The sequence below is a fragment of the Labeo rohita genome, chromosome 8, assembly GCF_022985175.1.
Source record: "Labeo rohita strain BAU-BD-2019 chromosome 8, IGBB_LRoh.1.0, whole genome shotgun sequence".
In the NCBI taxonomy this organism is placed as follows: domain Eukaryota; kingdom Metazoa; phylum Chordata; class Actinopteri; order Cypriniformes; family Cyprinidae; genus Labeo; species Labeo rohita.
In genome coordinates this window covers 2,165,501-2,185,003 of record NC_066876.1, presented here as the reverse complement: position 1 = coordinate 2,185,003, position 19,503 = coordinate 2,165,501, and the positions used below count along the sequence as shown (strand labels likewise).

The window sequence follows — 19,503 nt, the reverse complement described above, 5'->3', positions numbered from 1 at the left end:
TGCAATAAATATGCAAACTAAGGAATATGTCTTCACTAAAACATTTTAATACAAAAAAAGTGCTTCACAGGGAATTCAGGAAATATTTTAAATAATAATACAAACTAATCATTGAATAAAAATTTTCAGTTGATTCCTTCAAGTGAGTAATTTAGAAATTCCCTGAAATGACCAATTTCAATGTTTTTGCTACAATGAATGCTACAATGTGTTTTTGCTACTGAAGTTTATATTAGAGTTAGCATTACAGTCTCTTAGTCACTTTTGGCTGCTCCTGTTAGTGGTCACCACAGCGGATCATCCGCAAATATTTATTTGGCAGGTTTCACAGAAGATGCATCGCACCACTGTGCGCTAACTTGTGAAACCCCTGTGCTGGGACAAAGTCACACGCTTCTGTGAGAAATTTAGTATATCCAATCCACCTAGTCTTTGGATTGTGGAGTAAATCGGAGCACCCTGAGAAGACATGCTAACACAGAGAGCGACATGCAAACTATACACAGATGCTCAGCCAGTGCTCAAACCTTCTCACTGTGAGGCAGCAGTGCTACCTGCTGAGCAGAGCTGGTATTACAGTGGGCTCCATAAATATTGGCGTGAATGTGTTTGATGTTCATGCCTTTGGTCTTCACAAAATCCAACTACTAATTAATTCAATAAAAAAAAACACTTCTGGCACCCCCTCATATAATATACTTGTTTCATTTATTCATTTATTCATTTAGCAGAAGGTTTTATCTGAAGCAACCTACAAATGAGGAACACAACAGCACATATCAAGGAATCTCCAGAAACTTTATAGATGCCTCTGTCCAGAAGCTCCATTTTTTTTTTAACTGTTTTGTTGAATTGATGTTGAGCCAATTTCTTGTAGCCATTTCCTCATTAGTGCAGCTCAGCCTTTTGTCTCACATAGAGTAATTGTTTTGTTCTCAATGCTGTCAATCGATTAAAAAAAATAACTAATTAATCACAGATTTTTTCTGTAATTAATCACGATTAATCCCACCCACATTTTTAAATATACTTTTTATTGCAACAATTTTACATTCAATCTTCAAATTAATGTAGAAGCAACATAGTATATTTTTAGTATTTGTTTAATGCCATTTTTTTATGACTGAGAGCCATCACTGATAACAATACTGATGTCTCTACAAAATAGTTTTTCCCCCTAATATTTAATCATTGACTATTGCCATTCAACATTACAGTATAATTGAGAGCTATCAATTTTAACATTTATTAGATTTTAAAAAATACCTTCTAATATAAACGAACAATCTTCACATAAACCCATTATAATAAATGTCATGTTTAGATAGCTGTGCCCTGCTGCAAGTAGGAAATGTACCTAAATTGAGTTTATCAAACTCTAAATTCTAAATTAAATATAGATTCATCCTTAAAGCTATAAAAGTTATTGATTTCCTCTTTTTTTGTTTTGTTTTTTCATAAATGCCTGCTATTGCTTTTGGAGCGGCCGCTTCTGAACATGACACGGATCTGACATGCATCGTAATGAGTTGATGAGTTGAATTGGGTGTGTTAGATGAGGGAGACAGTGCAGGGGTACTTCAGGATAGTTTTGAAAAACATTTCAGAGACGTGTTTTTAAATGTGACTCAAATGTGGCATCCTGGCCAAATTTGCCCAGTGGCCCTTGGCCATCATGGGCTCCTAACCATCCCCATATTCTGATTGGCTTTATCACTCACACTCCTCTCCACCAATAAGCTGGTGTGTAGTGGGCGTTCTGGCGCAATATGGCTGCCGTCGCATCATCCAGAGGGATGCTGTGCACTGGTGGTGGTTGAGGAGATTCCCCCTTCTATGTAAAAGTGATATATAAATGTAATTATTATAATTAATTATTATATAAGAAATATTACAAGCATGCACAGTTTTAAGGCAGATTTAATCTCATGTTTTGTAACTTCTAGACTTAATTGATGAAATAACTATGACATTGCATGCAAATAGTTTCTTTCGCGTTTTGATATTAAATGCTACAGGTTACAACACGTGCCAGCGCATTTGGGCGTGCAGTTGAAGCGCAAGTGCTACGAGCACAGTATCTTTTCTGTGCTTGTTTGACTAGTGCCTGGCTTAAGTGAAGTTGGAGTCCATGTCTGAAACGTCTCCTGTTTGATGTGGATAGTTCTGCATCTAAATAAACACGATTCTTGTCAATTAAAAAAAGAGACAGCAGCTGTAAGTGGGGTGGCTCTGCCCCTGCGTTAACTGCGTTAAATATTTTAAATGCCGTTAAACTGGAAAAATGAATTGCCTGCGTTAACGCTAATTTTGACAGCACTAGTTTTTTAAAGAACTTAAAAACATACCATATGAATCAAAAAATACTTAAGTTAGATTTTCACTTATCACAATATCTAGGCCCACTTTTAAGAGAAAAAATATTTATTTAAAAATTTCACATTTATGTGTTCTAGAATTTTCAGGATTTTTGTGATTATTTTAACTATAAAGGAAAATTGTCATAGCCCATTATTTACCGAGGGTTCAAATATTTGTGGTTGACGCTATACAACGCCAGTCTACTTGCACTACTTATTCAAAACTTATTCAAAATATTACCCAGCTTTATTGGTAGGTTTTGATGCTCTCATTTTTGTGGCTCATGTTTTAAATTTGTTTCCTCTAATAAATGTGTCTTTGAACAGTATTCAGCGCTATGCCGTGATCCCACTCTCGACCAATTCTGGTCTGATCGGCTGGGTTCCTCACTGTGACACGCTGCATGCACTAATTCGAGACTACAGAGAGAAGAAGAAGATCCTACTCAACATTGAACATCGCATTATGCTTAGGGTAACATGTCTCAAACCTGTCAGATACAGCTTCCTGTCATCACCATGTCACCCAAGATGTTCATGTCTTTTTGTCTTCAGGCGAAAAGAAATTAAGGTTTTTAAGGAAAACATTCCAGGATTTTTCTCCATATAGTGGACTTCAATGGGCTGAAGGTCCAAACTGCAGTTTCAGTTTAGCTTCAAAGGGCTATACACATCAGTGATACCAGCTGAGGAAAAACAAAAATTAAAATGTATACATTTTTTTTTTAACCACAAATGCTCTTCTTGCACTAACTCTGCAATGTGTGTCAGTGACATCATGCATTAGGTAATCACGTTGGAAAGGTCACGCACATGGGTGTCGCTAGGCCATTTTTACAGGGACTATAGCCCCCTGTGTTCACCCCTCATCACACCACAGCTGTTTCCTCCAGTGAAAATGAAGCACATAAATGCATACTTTATAAAACAATCATGTTGCCATTTTCATTTTAAATTTAACTTTTAATAGTTTCTAGTGCATGTGGCATAGTGGTTTGCATACTTCAGCTAAGGTAAGACACTTGTACTAGAAATGCAAAAAGTAAAATTTTGTATTTGTGCAGTAAACAGGTGTGTGTGTGTGTTTGTGTGTGAGATCAGAAAGACTTGTATTTGGCTTATTCAGTACTTAAATGTTATACCTATCTATACAATACAGTGGAATATTGCAAAAAGTATAGTATACCACCCCTATTAGTCAAACATGTTTTTTTTTATTTATTTATTTATTTATTTATTGTTATTATACCCTCATTGGGGGCTGAGCCCCCCTAAAATGAAAATCCTAGAATCGCCCCTGGTCATGCATGGTTAGTTCTTTGTCTGTGTATGCCGATTCAAAAAGGTAGGGTAGGGCGAAAAACTAATTTTTCATCAAATCATCCAACATTGTTATTCTAGCTTTTTTTGTAAAGGGCGTTTCTTTGCACGTTCGCTTTGTAAACAGTAGATCGGTACTTCTGTCTATCTCACGCATGACCTTTCCAATGTGACTACCTAATACGAGAAGTGGAACTAGTGCGAGATGAGCATTTGTGGTTAAAAAGTGAAAAATGACTGATCGTTTCGCTAGAGGACACCCTTATTCCTTAGCTGGGATCGGGTATAACCGTTTGAGGCTGCATTGAAACCGCAGATTGGACCTTCAACCTGTTGACTCCCATTGAAGTCCACTATATGGAGAAAAAAAAACCTGGACATTTTTTCCTTAAACCTTAATTTATTTTTGCCTGTAGAATGAAAGACATGAACATCTTGGATGACATGGGGGTTGAGTGAGAGGGTTTAATGGATTTTATGTTCCTGTTTACAACAAAAACAGAACACATCCCTTCCTGTTCACTGTGCAACAAAGAAAAGTTGTAGATTTTTTTTCCTTTGACATACACCAATGAATTCACAGTAAGAGCATTAGAATTAAATACCATTATTTTCACACTGTTTGCCTTGATGGGAAACATGTGGAATTGTTATATAATTAATGTAAGGGTAGAAAAAAAAATCACCCACAGTGACACATGGTGTAAAATGAGCCATGTAGTACAAATGTATTTATTTTGTTTTTGTTTTTCAAGGCAAATTGTGGTGCAGTTATTACAGGGACAATTCCTTGTGAATTAATGTGGAGTTAAATTTGTTGAATGAGGACAGAAGTGGCGCTAACTCATGGCTGAAACCACACTTCTGTTTTGTTTTGTTGTTGTTTGTTTGTTTTTTGTTTTTGTTTGTTTGTTTACAAATAAAAGGGCGGATGTTGTGGGAGGAAGTGAAGAAAAGTAAAGTAAAACTGATGACCTAAATAACCCAGTCAGTTAATCTGTTGGCTAAAACTTGTCATTTATGGTAGATGGCACCTGACTATGATCACTTGACTCTCATGGAGAAGGTGGAGGTGTTTGAGCATGCAGTGAACAATACAGCAGGAGATGACCTGGCCAAACTGCTCTGGCTTAAGAGTCCCAGCTCAGAGGTTTGCAACCATTATCTTTCATTCTCAGCAAAGAAGTGTGTTGTATATTAAGCATATCGTCATATTTTCTGTCACCAAAATCGATCGAGTCCGTGCACAAATAGATGTGGGCAAATTGTAAAATGTATTTAGGTGTCCTAAAAAGTCCCAAATATCTTCACATCTTAATTCTTATTTTGAGAGGTATAAATATGAGCGCTGCATGTTCACATTCAGAATGTGGCATTGCGGCGTGTTCTGCAGGATCATGGTTTCAGAGCACTTCTCAATCAAAGATTCATGTGTTTGGGGGACCATCGAAAAATAAAGTGTTAGCAGATATTACGCAGACAGTATATTAATACTCTGATGACGGGTGGTTGACGTAGTCACAAAGTTACTTATAGTTAGAAGAATGTCTAAAGTGGACTATCAAAATAAAGTTGTACTACTGAGTGGAGCTATAACTTCATGAAATTCCCTTGTGTAGACAGGTTAATAACTGCATGAAATCTGCCAAAAATATCTGGGTCAAATTACACTGCAATTTTGCATAAACAACATTAAGTAGTACATTAGCAACAAGTTTGCATTGAGAATTTTTTTTTTTTCATTTAATGTATTACAGTAGGCAGAGTGAGATGTTACATTAATAGTCTGAAATAGGCTATGTTTACCTTATGCAAAATATAACTTTGATTTTGGCATGCAATTTAGCACGGACGTTTCATCAAGAGATTCAATATTATACTGAGTCACTTTTTCTGTTAGCGGTGAAATATATTCCATTGTAGATATATTTACCATCGTATTTAAAGAAATGTAGTTGTTTTAAGAACACAATAATAAAATGAGACTTTTTCATTGTTTTATTACTTTAATTTGTATTAAACAATTGGCTACCTCTTTGCACAGGTTTGGTTTGATAGGAGGACCAACTACACCCGCTCACTAGCTGTCATGTCCATGGTTGGCTATATCTTAGGTCTTGGGGACAGGTACAAACTAAAGTGGAATTACTGCTTTTTTTATCAACACTTATCAAACTAGTTTATTCATTCAGGAATTAGACCATGCATAATCTGTTTTTCCTTCAACCACAGACATCCTTCCAATCTGATGTTGGACAGGCTCAGTGGAAAGATACTGCATATTGATTTTGGGGATTGTTTTGAGGTATTTTTTTTTATTATTATAAACAACAAAAAATAAGCAATATACAGCAGTTTTGTTTGTTTATGACTGATACACATTTTATGTGTATATATATTTAAGGTTGCAATGACCAGAGAAAAATTCCCTGAGAAGATACCTTTCAGATTAACCCGGATGTTAACCAATGCCATGGAGGTAAGATGGTCTGTTGCATGGGGGTGTATTTGGAGCGTTGAAGCCCCAAATGTTTTTTCACCTTGCCGTAACTTTTCTAGCTACTGGGAAAAACAGTGAAAACAGTAATACTAGTAAATTAACTGTTTATAATAGTTAATAATAGTTTAATTTATAGTGAGAATTGGTCCACAAACCAAAACGCCCTTGCATTGTCCATGAATGACGACTTTCTAGGCTGAATAACAGATCATGTTTCCTCTCAGGTGACCGGACTAGATGGTAACTACCGGATTACATGTCACACGGTGATGGAGGTACTTCGTGAACACAGGGACAGTGTCATGGCCGTGCTGGAGGCCTTTGTCTACGATCCATTACTCAACTGGAGGCTTATGGACAGTGAGCACACATTTTTTTTTTCTTTATTCAAAAGACTTAAAAATACCAGAGCCATACAATCCCGTTCAGTCTTATGCTGGGCATACACTGTGCAAGTTAAGACACCTGGGAGGTTGTGAGGCCTTACACACCTTACGATAACCTGAAAATCGTTACAAAGCAAGATAAAGAGACAGCCATGCAAATGATTTGGTGGATAGGAAAGAACAGCATGGTTATTCTGTTCAACAAAAACAGCTAGAGAGTGAATTTGTGTGTGTCAGTGTATGCGCATTAGGGCAGCTCCAGACTAAAGATTTCTCTAATCGAATAGTAGTTGTTAATTTAGTCGACCATTAGTCGACTAATCACACGTTTAAATTAATTGCTTAATTACTTGCTGCAAAGCACTAGCACAAGTAATGACTATGTATGTGCCAGAAAAAATATCATGGTTGTATTTTAAACGTTTAATAAACTAGCATTTTCGGAGTTCAGTGTTGATCATCTCCGCAGTGGACGCACATTTAGAGAAATGCTCCTTTTATACGGATCACATAATCAGTGAGTAATTGTTTTCGGTTTATTTAAAAGTAGATCACATTTTAAATAAAAGTAGAAAGTGTCAAGCTTTTTATAGATGTATTTCTCAAAGTTTCAGTTTTCACAGAGACGACAGAAAGCCGTGTATGTTTTTCCAAAATTCGTTTGCCGTTTAGCATCCTAAATGTTTAGAGTTTAGTGTGAATCTCATGAATCCTCTTATAAAAAACTGCTGACTTGCTGACTTCCCATTGGTCGGAGCGAGTGTCTTTTGCCCATGTACCCATGTCTTTCTTGTACCCATGTCTCGTATATTTCATGACTTGAAGGGGAGCACGCAAACCATACTATATGTGCATGCGCAATAGTTCAGAGTTTGGCCACCTTATTTTGTTACAGAACTGCAAGAAAACAATACAGAAGGCATGAATAAAACTGTTTTAGATTATTCAATTAAAGGTTTGGCGGAAACATTTAATTTATTACACAATTATGCTTACGTATTTAATGCAATTACTTTATGAAGCAATCCTCAATAATTATATCAAATTAAAGTTCAAATAAACTAATATTCCCAGCCCATAGAGGATCATTCAGAAATGACGAAATTGATCGTCTTGGTAATAAGTCATATCCTGCGTGATGGTGTGCAACAATTGAATAGGATTATACTGTATACAAAAACGGGAAGATAATCACAATAAATATATTGCAAGAATAAACAAAATAATTTTAAAAAAGGTGAATCAGTCCGATTATTCCTCTAGGAGTAATTTGGGCAGCTTGCATTCATTAATCTCATGATGCTGACAGTCGCATCGATCAGATAATGTTGAACATTAAAATGAAGGATGACATACGTGGTAGGGCGTCGGTATGAATAAACTGTTTCAAATATTTACTTGTTTATTGCTTTTTAAGTACAAATACATTTGTTTAATCTTCCCAAAACTGGCCTCTTGACAATAATGCAGGCGGAAATTTCTTTACGCTATTAATCGGAGCATGATGTGACGACACGCGGACGGTCAATAAACAGAAGATTTAACTGCTTTCATTTTCAGCGTGACTAATAAACACACAACTACGACAATGGATGGTTTATCTGAGTTCTTCTTATTATAATTTTGTGCTAATTAATGGTGCTACTGATTACACAACCGGCTTTACTGATAAAATGTGCATGACAATCACCCTCAATTAATCACGCTGCCATAGCTGAGATCTGTCTGAATATGAAGTGAGTTTTGTGCATATATGTACAAGTATATACAATATATGCAATACCTTTTTTAAATGCATTCCACTGGGACATTTTGAAAGACAATAAATTGCAACAAAAAAACAGTATAAAATGAAATATTGTTTAAATGTCTGAAGATACATTTTGCAGCAACGAATGGCCCTGAAATCATAGAGTTGTTTCGAGGTAAGGATATAAAAAACATAAATAAAAAAATTTATTTCTCCCATCTTTGAATTTAATTTAGTTTCTCCCATGCTTAAATTAAAGGATGTACAACTTTGTCTGTTTTTAAATATAAATGTTGTAGCACTTCTTCCTAAAATATTAAAAATAAAGGAATATACTCCAGTGTAACATGGACTTTTACTGATTTCTCATTTAAAAATCGAGCTGCTACCTGATCTTTTGTATCCAGCTGCTGGATGATATGCTGTAGATGTTTGGTATGGCCAGAATCTGTCTTTTTCCTTTCTGGAGTTGGGCATAAAGGAGGTCCACATGTGACATGATATGGTGGAAAATTTGTGGAAAGTACTAAAAAAAAAAAAATCCTTACAAAAATCCTGATCCTCATGGAAAAGGTTTCTGCCTCTCAGATGGTGGTAGGGTCACGATCACCAAATCCTTGAACGCTTTTAAAACAGTCAATGAGGTCCTTTTCCTTTGCTCGGAAGACATGTCTGTGAAAGGTCCATCTAACATTGCTTGATGTTGTTCTATGGGCCACTACTGTATTACGAACCAAGTATGCTGTTGTAATCTAGAAAGAGAAGATGGCAAATCCGCCAAGGTCGTAGAAGTAATAGTTTTGCCATATTTGTGATGGACTGTGCAAGAGTCAAGTGATCTGAGTTGTCACCTTTTTTTTGTAGAATTTTAATGTTATCAACATTGATTCCATGTAACAATATAAAATCAAAAGAATGATTACAACAATAAGTGGGTCCTATATACAAGTATAGTATTAATCTCATAAATTGTCATGTGTATCTTGATATTAATTGTAGTTTTAATGTACCTGTTACCCAGCATACTTCATGATGAACTTTGAGTTTGCATAAGGTGGTAAGAAAATGTTGTGTTTTCTAATGCTGATACTAGTAACACATGCCAACAGTGCCCTAGTGACCTGTATACAGTAGCCAATACAATTGTCAAAAGGAATTTATTGTTTTTATTTGTTTTATTTATTTAGATTTATACCATTTTAGTATATTATTTTTAAATTCATTTTAAAATATTAACTTAAAATCTTGGTGTTACGTTGATAGTCAAACCTTTTGTTTTGGAAAAAGTAAAGCCTATCAAGTAACTGGATATTTCTTTTCCCTCCAACAGCAAACACTAAAGGAAACAAGCGCTCCAGGACCAGAACTGACTCCTACACAGCAGGACAGTCTGTTGGTGAGTTTTTAACTTTATCCCCATGCTAATTAGTAGTGCTATAGTAGGGTAAACTCCCATGTAAAATACCTTGATAAGCAGAGAGATTACTGAAAATTACTTTTGTTACTAAAAGTTGTTCCCAATGTTTTGTTCACACCGCCAGAGCTTTCTCGTCAATAATGCTAAAGACAAAGTGACATTATGATCTAATAAACTCAGAATTTTTGTCAAAACTAATGAGTGTTCTTGGTAATAGGTTCATTTTTGTGGTGCCTTTTTTGTATGTTTTATGTAGAAGCCATGGAGGGTATTGACCTGGGAGAAACAACCCACAAAAAGCCTGGAACTACAGTGCCTGAGTCAATTCACTCCTTCAGTAAGTTCTTGAAGACTTACCTTCAGTCTTAAAAGTCATTCTGCTTTCAAGTGCTCCTGAGTAGTTCTAATGTACAAGCTCAGAAGTCAAGATTATTATCTAAAGTGATTTTGGTTTGAATTAAATTGACACGTTTAAATTCTTTTCTACCAGTCAAGTAAGTAAAGTTGACTCAACCTTTGTGTTGTGTGTCACACTGAGCATGGAGAAAAGAAGGAAGTGTAAAGAGTTATCTGTGGATTTGAGAGAAAAAATTGTAGAGACACTCATGGAGGGTTGAGACGGTAGAGGGGCAGACCGGTGATCATGAAATTTGTATTCTTTCTCTGGAAACTTCCGTGCAAACCCTAAGCAAAGAGAACAAGATGCTGAACTCCAAGCTTGACGACCTTGAAGGCCGATCGCATCACAATAACATCAGTATCCCAGTAGGAGCTGAAAAAGGAAGGCCAACTGAGTTTGTGACAGGGCTGGTAATGCAACTTTTCAAAGACTTTACCGAACCCCTGGAAGGAGGTAAATTGCGTGCAATAATTGCCAGGATCCATTATTTCCAGAACAAAGAGCGCATTCTACATCTTAGGGTCGACAGCTCGAATACCAGGGACGTAGGGTGTTGTCCTTTCCGGATTACACGGCTGAGGTAATGGAACAACGGCAGAGCTTCAGCGAGGTGTTGCAAATGTTGAAAAAACTTAAGGTGCGTCATGTTCTGTGTTTCCCCGCCAAGCTTTGCATCACCTATAATGGAAATACCAGAATGTTTACATCTCCCACGGATGCAAAGCAATATATAGACAACATAGGCAATATATAGGAAAACTTTTTTCTAAAGTGTCTCCCTCACCAAAAAAAGTTAGACCAAGGTTTTATTGTATGGAAAAGCAAAGGTCTAAGGTCTATTGGGGATCTTTACATAGATGGCAAATTTGCATCGTTTAGTCAGTTGCAATCTACATTTAATCTCCCAAGCTCCAGTTTTTTTCGGTACTTGCAAGTGAGACATTCTGCTCAAACGGTCATTTCATGTTTTGAAAAAACTAAAATCTAATTCATTTGAACAATGTTTTTTGGTAAATCAAAGCTCTAGACATCTGGTTTCACACTGTGTTAGTGCTTTCTAAGAAGTCTGGCCATCATGCCTGAGCCAATGCTTGCTACGGAGCCAGTAGCCTTGTCCATCCCGAAGGAAAAGGCTGAGGTCTCATTTGACCAGGTGTGTGAGCTGGCTATTACATATGTGTCGGTGGTAATATTAGTGCAGCTGGATGAAGAGGAGTGGCTGCTAGAATGAAAATCAAAGGTAAAGCTTCCCCACCAGTTCCAGTGCAAAAACCTCTTCTGCCTCTAGAGGTCCCACGCAGCACAATCTGTTCTTGATTGCCACTGGTCCTGTCCTGTACAAGTTGTCTTCGTTCCCGCTGGTCCTGTCCAGCACAAGTCACATTTCTTTATATAACTTTATACAATACAGATTGTGTCAAAGCAGCTTTACAGTATTAAACAGGAAAATAGTGTGTTGATAATGCAAGAGGACAATAGTAAACACACAATTTAAGCACAGTCTGTTCTTCATTGCCACTGGTCCCATTCAGCACAGAGTTGTCTTGATCACCACTGGTCCATTTCAACACTATCCCAGCATTTGTTTGATGTTATTGATGTTCACATCCATCCTTTCCTCTCTTCCTCTCCTGCCTGCTTCACCAAAGCCAACCATTCCTTTGGCCTTGCCCTTCACTGGCTCCTTTCAGCCTTTCAGCTTGGCCCCCATGCAACCTGGATTCGCTTTGGGGCTTCAAGTCACCAGCTCTGTCATGGCGTGAGGATTCCATGGTCACTCTGAGCCATTGGCTCCGCCTTGGCCACCTGGGACCATCGCCCTTCAGGCACCACTGGGTTCCCTCATCCCACCAGCTTCACCTTGGTCAGTCATTTCCATGGACTTCCAGACCTTTGGCTATGCCTCATTCCTCCACCCCTGCAGCTCCATTAGGCTCCTCCGGCTTCACCTTGTCTTCACGCACACCGTTGTCGACTCAGTCCTCCTGTTCCCTGGCTCCACCACGGCCACTTGTCGTCATACCTCCGCCTCGGTGTACTAGTCCATTAGTATCGCCTAATCTCTCAGTCCATCAGGCTCTGCCTGGGTCTCCACATCACCCATCGTCAGCTCATCGTCATTTGGGCTCAAAGCAGTTCTGCCGCGGGTGATCCTCCTTCACCAGAAACTACATTTTTTTTCCAAGACACATTGCTATGTGACATCACCATTTTAATCACCAAATGAACATTTACATTTACCTGAAACCAAAAAAAAATGTTCAGTTATATTCAGTTATATTTAACATTCATCTCCCCACAAAATGCACTTTACCAATAAATATTTGATAAAAACACATTAGACATCGCTAGCAACACAGGTATAAAAAAAGCTGATGTTTTCCACTGGTTTTAGCGCAAATAAAGAAAGAAAGAAAGAAAGGAAACTAACTGAATAATATGCTATCGTGTGATTCAGGGTTTAAAACTCATTTTAGAATTTGGGGGAAATTTCCTTGTTAAGGGGAATTTCAGAAGCTGCATCTGAAATGATATTAGGTATATTGACAAAGTCTTTCCAGCAATTAGAATTGCATAAATAGTGCTGTGAGATTAGTTGGTTTCAATCATTTAATACACTATTTTTTCAATAATTAACTGCATCAAATGAATGTTAAATCAACAGCCCTGGTAATAATCTGGATACAGTAAAATGTAAGCACTTACTGTCTAACATTTTCTGTGCTGCTGCTTTGATGCTGCTAAATTGCGTGTTATCTGGTGGACATATCAAAGCTTATTTTTGTGAGCGGCAGTCAACCTTGCCTTGCCAATAGGCTAGACTTGATTCTTCTCAAGCCAGCATAATGGAGCCATAAAGGTTTTTAAAAAATTATCAAGAAGAATACGCTTACTCTTAATCTGCTGTACAATCAGGTTTCAGGCTGTGTGTTTTTCAGTGTGTTTATCGTTGAAATTGGATCTTTATTTTTTGTTCTTCCTTCAGTTGGAGATGGCCTTGTGCAACCTGAAGCCTTGAACAAGAAAGCCATCCAAATTATCAACAGGGTGCGGGACAAGCTAACTGGTGAGCAAAACTCTGTCATTCACCCTCTGACCTCAGAGCACTAAACAGATCAATTTCTAAGTGTCTTAATACATGATTATAGCAATATAATTCATTATCAAGAGTCAACAGCTAATAAAACAAATAATAATGGATTTATGTGAATGTGTATTTACACCTTCTAGGACGAGACTTTTCCCATGATGAGACTCTGGATGTACCAACTCAAGTGGAGCTGCTCATCAAACAAGCTACTTCGCATGAAAACCTGTGCCAATGTTACATTGGATGGTATGTGTTTATTCTCCTGCTGAAAAATTGTAAGGAGTCACACAAATATTTATTGATATGCTTTCTTCAACATAGCTCAAAATGTGTCATTGTAAGCTATGATGTGGTGTTATGTGCTTACAGTCTTTTTTTCTTTCTTATTCTCTTTAGGTGCCCTTTTTGGTAGAGCTTCTTATTGTTCCTGTATTTTACTGTAAAATTCACCTGGGATGGTAATGTAAACGCAAAGTTTGAATACTGAGGTTGATTTGGAAAAATGTGAGCATGTGTGAAAATTAAAGCTGCGCTTGTCGATCACTTCAATTTCTGAGCAACCTCAGAAAAAAAAAAAAAAAAAAAAAAACTGAAGAATGCCATCTTGGATGATGTTGTGTAATATGTGTATAACATTGTCACTGTTTTGTGTTATTTGAAATTATTTGCACCAGTTAAGCTAATCCTGTTATTTCATTAAGAACTCCAGGTCAAATATCACAAAAACATCAAATAGTTAAATAAAAATAAGAGACTCAACAGTTTTACATTTTTGCACATAGAAAATTATACAATTAAGTGAGAAATTTAAATGTTCTATACAATATAAATGTGGATGGAGATTGATTTGACGACCCAAATATTAAATGAGGACAATACAATCTTAGTCAATCTTAGCAATATATGTCAGTGTTCCAGTTTTGTTATTATCAAAATGAATTTTCACTTCTATTCTACACTGATTTTAAAGAACAATGAAAATTGTTTCTGAGAGGGACGTAATTCCAGATGTTTGGAAAAAAATAAATACTTTTTGAAATAACTGACCTTTTTTCACTTTGTTGAATTGCTTTACAAAACAAAGTCCAATTGTCATTTAATGAACTCTGATAATCTTCGCAGAAGAAACAGCAAGAGTTGTGTCTTGTTAGAATCAAAGGGGCTTGGGGGGAAAAAAACAAGAGTCTAAGAGTAGACTACACTACAGAACAGCGGTTCCCAACTACGTTCCTGGAGGCCCCCCAACTCTGCATGTTTTCCATATCACTTTAATCAAACACACATAATTCAGATCATCATTAGTAGAGACTCCAAGACCTGAAATAGGTGTGTCAGACAATGGAGAAATGCCAAATGTCTAGTGTTGGGGGCCTTCAGGAACATGGTTGGGAACCACTGCTATAGAAGATCTTAGCCACCCTACCCTCCCAGCTGTCTCTTGCTGATGGTATCCCTGAGTAAATTCATTTGAAAAAGGACTCAGTACCTTCTTGGATTAAAGCAACAGTCATACTTATTGTTAATCATGCAGAGTAAAATGGGCCGTTCCAAACATTGTTTGGAAGAATGTGACTCACTTAAAACGTTAATTGGAGAAGGGAAAATTTGTCAAGAAATGCAGCAAATTATAGGACGCTCAGTTAAAATGATCTCAAATGCTTTAAAATGGCAGCAAAAATCCAAAACACGCAGAGAAATACAAGCAACAACTGCAAAAAACAAGTAACTACTGACAATGATGCACAAACAAACATCAAAATCAAAACAAAAATGGGTCTTTTAACAAAAAAAATGCTTCTGCCCTGGCTGACCCAGTTCCCTGACCTGAATCCTATAGAAAATGAGTGGGTTGAACTGACAAGTAAAAGCACCAACATGGACCTGGAAATCTGAAGGGTCTGGAGAGATTCTGTATGAAGAAATGGTCTCTGATCTCTTGTCAGATGTTCTTTAAACGTATCAGGCATTATAGGTGAAGACTCAGAGCTGGTATCTTGGCAAAAGGAGGTTGCAAAAAGTGCTGAATAAAAGGGTATGATTAATTGTGGCCAATCTGTATAAGAGAAAAACATTTTTTCATAATGAGATTTCTCTCCCATTTTAATTTTTTTTTTTTTTTTTTTTTTTTTTTTACAATGAAAGGATTTTTGTACATTTTTAATGACAGATTTATTTTCACAACCTTCTTTGATCATATTTACCAAGGGTTTGAATAATTCTGCACAACAGTATGTGATGTTTTGACATTTAAAAATAGACCAACTAGACTACTCATGTTGTAAGTTCACTATTTACTCAATGTTTATACACATACCAGTTTCTCTAACTGTATGAAGGTATACTCAAATCAATGAAAGTATATTTTGTGAGAGATTATTTGAGAGAAATAGGCCTTTTGTGTACATAGAAAAAGTCTTAGATCTTTGAGTTCAGCTCATGAAAAATGGGGGCAAAAACAAAAGTGTTGCATTTATAATTATGGCCAGTGTAAATACAGTGTTTGTTTTAATGGCACAAACTGCCACAAATCAAGCACAAACAAACAGCAACATTTTGGAATGATTTAGATTGCATGGGGTGGAGAGTGACTTCACAGTTCGTAAAAAGTTTAGTTTTAGTTATATTTAAGCAGCGGTCATAGTTTCGGTGATTATTTTTGTTTTTATGGCGTGCCAACTTCACAAAGGTAATTTGGTGGCATTTCTCTTAATGATGCTTGTTTTCAGTTTCATCGATTCAGGAAGCGAAGGAATTAATTGTCAAAGCTCAAAACCTTGTGCAAGCATGGAGGGTTACGCCTTCATAAGTTTAACTCAAATGAGAAAGAAGTTCTAAACTGTGTGGATTCTTCAGAGTGGGCAGTAACTACCAAGACGCTTAACCTGAGTCCTGAAGTAACAGGATAATGTTCTTGGCATTCAGTGGTCTACGAAAGATGACACATTTAGTTTTGACATCAAACTGAAAGATCAGCCTTCAACACGTCAAGGTATTTTGTCAATTGTTGCTTCTTTGTACAACCCTGTTGGGTTTGTTGCTCCTTTTCTTTTGAAAGGAAAGTGTATTTTACAGGAGCTGTGTTGTAGAAATAATGGATGGGACAATCCTCTCTCTGATGACTTATTGCTACATTGGGAGGAGTGGAAAAGTAGTTTTCAGGATCTATGATTTCAGCATCCCAAGATGCTATCATCTGCCATTTTTTGACAACATTGTCTGGACAGAACTGCACCATTTCTCAGATGCAAGCCCTAAAACACAGAAAATACAATACAGATTGAGGTGGTTAACAATTGCAGACAAAGTTTGACATTTTAAAATGACCAGTAAAGGAATTATTTTTTACATTTCTGATTTGCGCTGTAACTTATTAAGTATTGACACCACAATGTTTGATTAATGTGGCACGTTTTGAAGAATTTACCTTTCCAGCGTCCTTCTGGCACTGTCTTTGAGGTTTCTTCCTTTAATTCTGCACAACTTTGACACCTGAATAACACATGCCAATGTGAGGCAGGTATGCGTCAGTGTAAAAGAGTCCAAAATTCTCTGGCACAACTAATTTCATAACAACACAGTGATAGCTGCTGTAACTAAAATGTAGCCCAGTATACACATTAATCTTAAATATGCATGGAATAATAAATTCATCCCTTGTTTTAATTACATTATGTTTTCTGATTGTACTGGTTAGGTTTTAATGCTGCATTGCACATCTTAGCTGTTTGCACTATTGTAATACTGCTGCCAACTTTTTATAATTGAAAATTTTATATTGCAATTTGAAATAATTATTATTTCTGAGCTTTAGTATCAATTTGGAAGTTTCAAACAAAATCTTATTGTACTTGTACAATAACAAAGATATTCAATTAGCTCAACAAATAATGTATAGATAAACAATGAACACATACTTGCAAGACCAACTAGGAATGTCCTTTATCGTTAGTTGTTTGCATATTTATTTATAAATTGAAAGACAGTCAAATAATATCATAATGTGTATGAATGTTACATTTAACAGCTTGTGGGATGCATGACATTGTATTATTAAATGCAATTAAACTTTTGAAACATTTAAATTAGCATTATTTTGGCATAATTAATGCTATAAAATATAAAATAATGCTAATTTAAATGTTTCAAAAGTTTACTTGCATTTAATAATAAGCTATGTGGGAAAAAAGACATGTAAACAATTTGAAGACTATTCTGGCCATGCTCATCACTGGCCTGATACTGGGCTATAGCCAAGCTGTTAAAATTAGACCACTGACTGCCTCGATTTCACCGGTTGGGCTAAAAGCACACTACACGTAGCCCATCCAACTCAGAGCCAAACTGGGGCTACATACAGACCATGTCATAAAATGACACTTACATCAACCATCTCATGCGCTGCCTGGCCAAAAACTACAATGAATCAGATTTGACTATGAGTGGGCTACAAATAGCCGGTCTGACTACGAGCTAAATCTTGGCTACAAACAGGCTACACATAGAACAGGTCAAAGAAATGAAACCAAACACATTGTAAACACTGTTCACTTTGCTTACATGATGGAATATCATACATCTGACAAGTTATTTTGCCAAAAATGACTTGTATCCAAATTCAAGGTTTTTGGGCTAGAAGGGGGTTACACATAGCCGGACTATATTGGGTTGATAGTTAACCGAGACGGTAAAATGATGGCTATTGCTTGCTGGGAGGTCTGTCTTCTCGAGCTGTCCATATCAAAATGCTGGAAGACCTGTCAACAGACATGTTCATTAATGCTCTAAGATGTTTTAAAAGCCTCTGTGGAGCTGTTCATCAACTTTACTGTGACTGTGGCACAAATTTTGTAGGAGCTAGAAACGAATTCAGAGAAGCTCTTAAAGAATGTGATGTCAAGACACTGGAAGCATTTCTTACGGAAAATCAATGTGAGTTCATCTTGCTTCAGCCAATCACTCTGGTGGTGTCTGGGAACGAAAAGAGGAAAAGAGAGTATCTCCTGAATATTTCCACATGACAGAAGAGGCATGTATCCTGACGTAATCTTAAAGTCAATCACATAGTTATCATCAAAGACGACATGCTGCCAGTAACCAGTGGCAGTTAGGTCGAGTTGTTTAAACAGGAGAACGAAAACTAAAGACTAAGTTAGGGCATCACTCTAAACGTCGGTCCTGGAGAGCCGCAGCCCTGTAGAGTTTTGCTTCAACCTTAATCAAACACACCTGAAGAAGCTAATCAAGGTCTGAAGGATTACTAGAAAGCAACAGACAGGTGAGTTTCAAAGTGTCATCATATGCCCATTTTCCACAAGTTGATATGATTCTTTAGGGTCTTAATGAAAAGTCTATAATATACTTTGGTTAAAAATTCTCAATGGTTGTGTAAAACTACACCCTGTTTACTTTGTCAAAATGAGCTCTGCAAAAATCATCCCATTCTGAGGGATTGTTCCTTTAAATGCAAATGAGCTCTGCTCGCCCCGCCCCTCTCTTCTCTCTGCTGCTTTGAGAGATTGTTTACTTTAGCCGCATTTAGCGCGATTAACCGTGAAACTGGCTAACTAGCACGTTATAAGAAAAGGTGATTGCAGAGATTCATAAATGAAACCTTATACTCACTTCTGCTGTAAGTGAAGCTGGATCATTAATGATTCATGCGAATATAGACAGATATCATTTACTCCCAACATCTGTCTATATACAGGTCCTTCTCAAAAAATTAGCATATTGTGATAAAGTTCATTATTTTCTGTAATGTACTGATAAACATTAGACTTTCATATATTTTAGATTCATTACACACAACTGAAGTAGTTCAAGCCTTTTATTGTTTTAATATTGATGATTTTGGCATACAGCTCATGAAAACCCAAAATTCCTATCTCAAAAAATTAGCATATCATGAAAAGGTTCTCTAAACGAGCTATTAACCTAATCATCTGAATCAACTAATTAACTCTAAACACCTGCAAAAGATTCCTGAGGCTTTTAAAAACTCCCAGCCTGGTTCATTACTCAAAACCGCAATCATGGGTAAGACTGCCGACCTGACTGCTGTCCAGAAGGCCATCATTGACACCCTCAAGCAAGAGGGTAAGACACAGAAAGAAATTTCTGAACAAATAGGCTGTTCCCAGAGTGCTGTATCAAGGGACCTCAGTGGGGAGTCTGTGGGAAGGAAAAAGTGTGGCAGAAAACGCTGCACGACGAGAAGAGGTGACCGGACCCTGAGGAAGATTGTGGAGAAGGACCGATTCCAGACCTTGGGGGACCTGC

The 19,503-nt window shown here is 36.9% G+C and overlaps 1 protein-coding gene across 2 annotated transcripts in view; it reads left to right on the top strand.

Moving 5' to 3' along the window:
- Positions 1 to 14,266, top strand: part of mtor (mechanistic target of rapamycin kinase) — a 144,550-nt gene extending 130,284 nt beyond the window's left edge. For both annotated transcript variants that reach the window (XM_051116395.1, XM_051116394.1), the window contains exons 48-58: positions 2,688 to 2,835; positions 4,708 to 4,830; positions 5,725 to 5,807; positions 5,913 to 5,985; positions 6,085 to 6,159; positions 6,405 to 6,540; positions 9,647 to 9,712; positions 9,990 to 10,070; positions 13,120 to 13,200; positions 13,365 to 13,470; positions 13,621 to 14,266. In XM_051116395.1, the coding sequence (XP_050972352.1) occupies positions 2,688 to 2,835; positions 4,708 to 4,830; positions 5,725 to 5,807; positions 5,913 to 5,985; positions 6,085 to 6,159; positions 6,405 to 6,540; positions 9,647 to 9,712; positions 9,990 to 10,070; positions 13,120 to 13,200; positions 13,365 to 13,470; positions 13,621 to 13,636 (988 nt within the window). In that variant the 3' untranslated portion in view covers positions 13,637 to 14,266. The remainder of the gene's footprint in view (positions 1 to 2,687; positions 2,836 to 4,707; positions 4,831 to 5,724; positions 5,808 to 5,912; positions 5,986 to 6,084; positions 6,160 to 6,404; positions 6,541 to 9,646; positions 9,713 to 9,989; positions 10,071 to 13,119; positions 13,201 to 13,364; positions 13,471 to 13,620) is intronic.
- Positions 14,267 to 19,503: the final 5,237 nt, after the last annotated feature.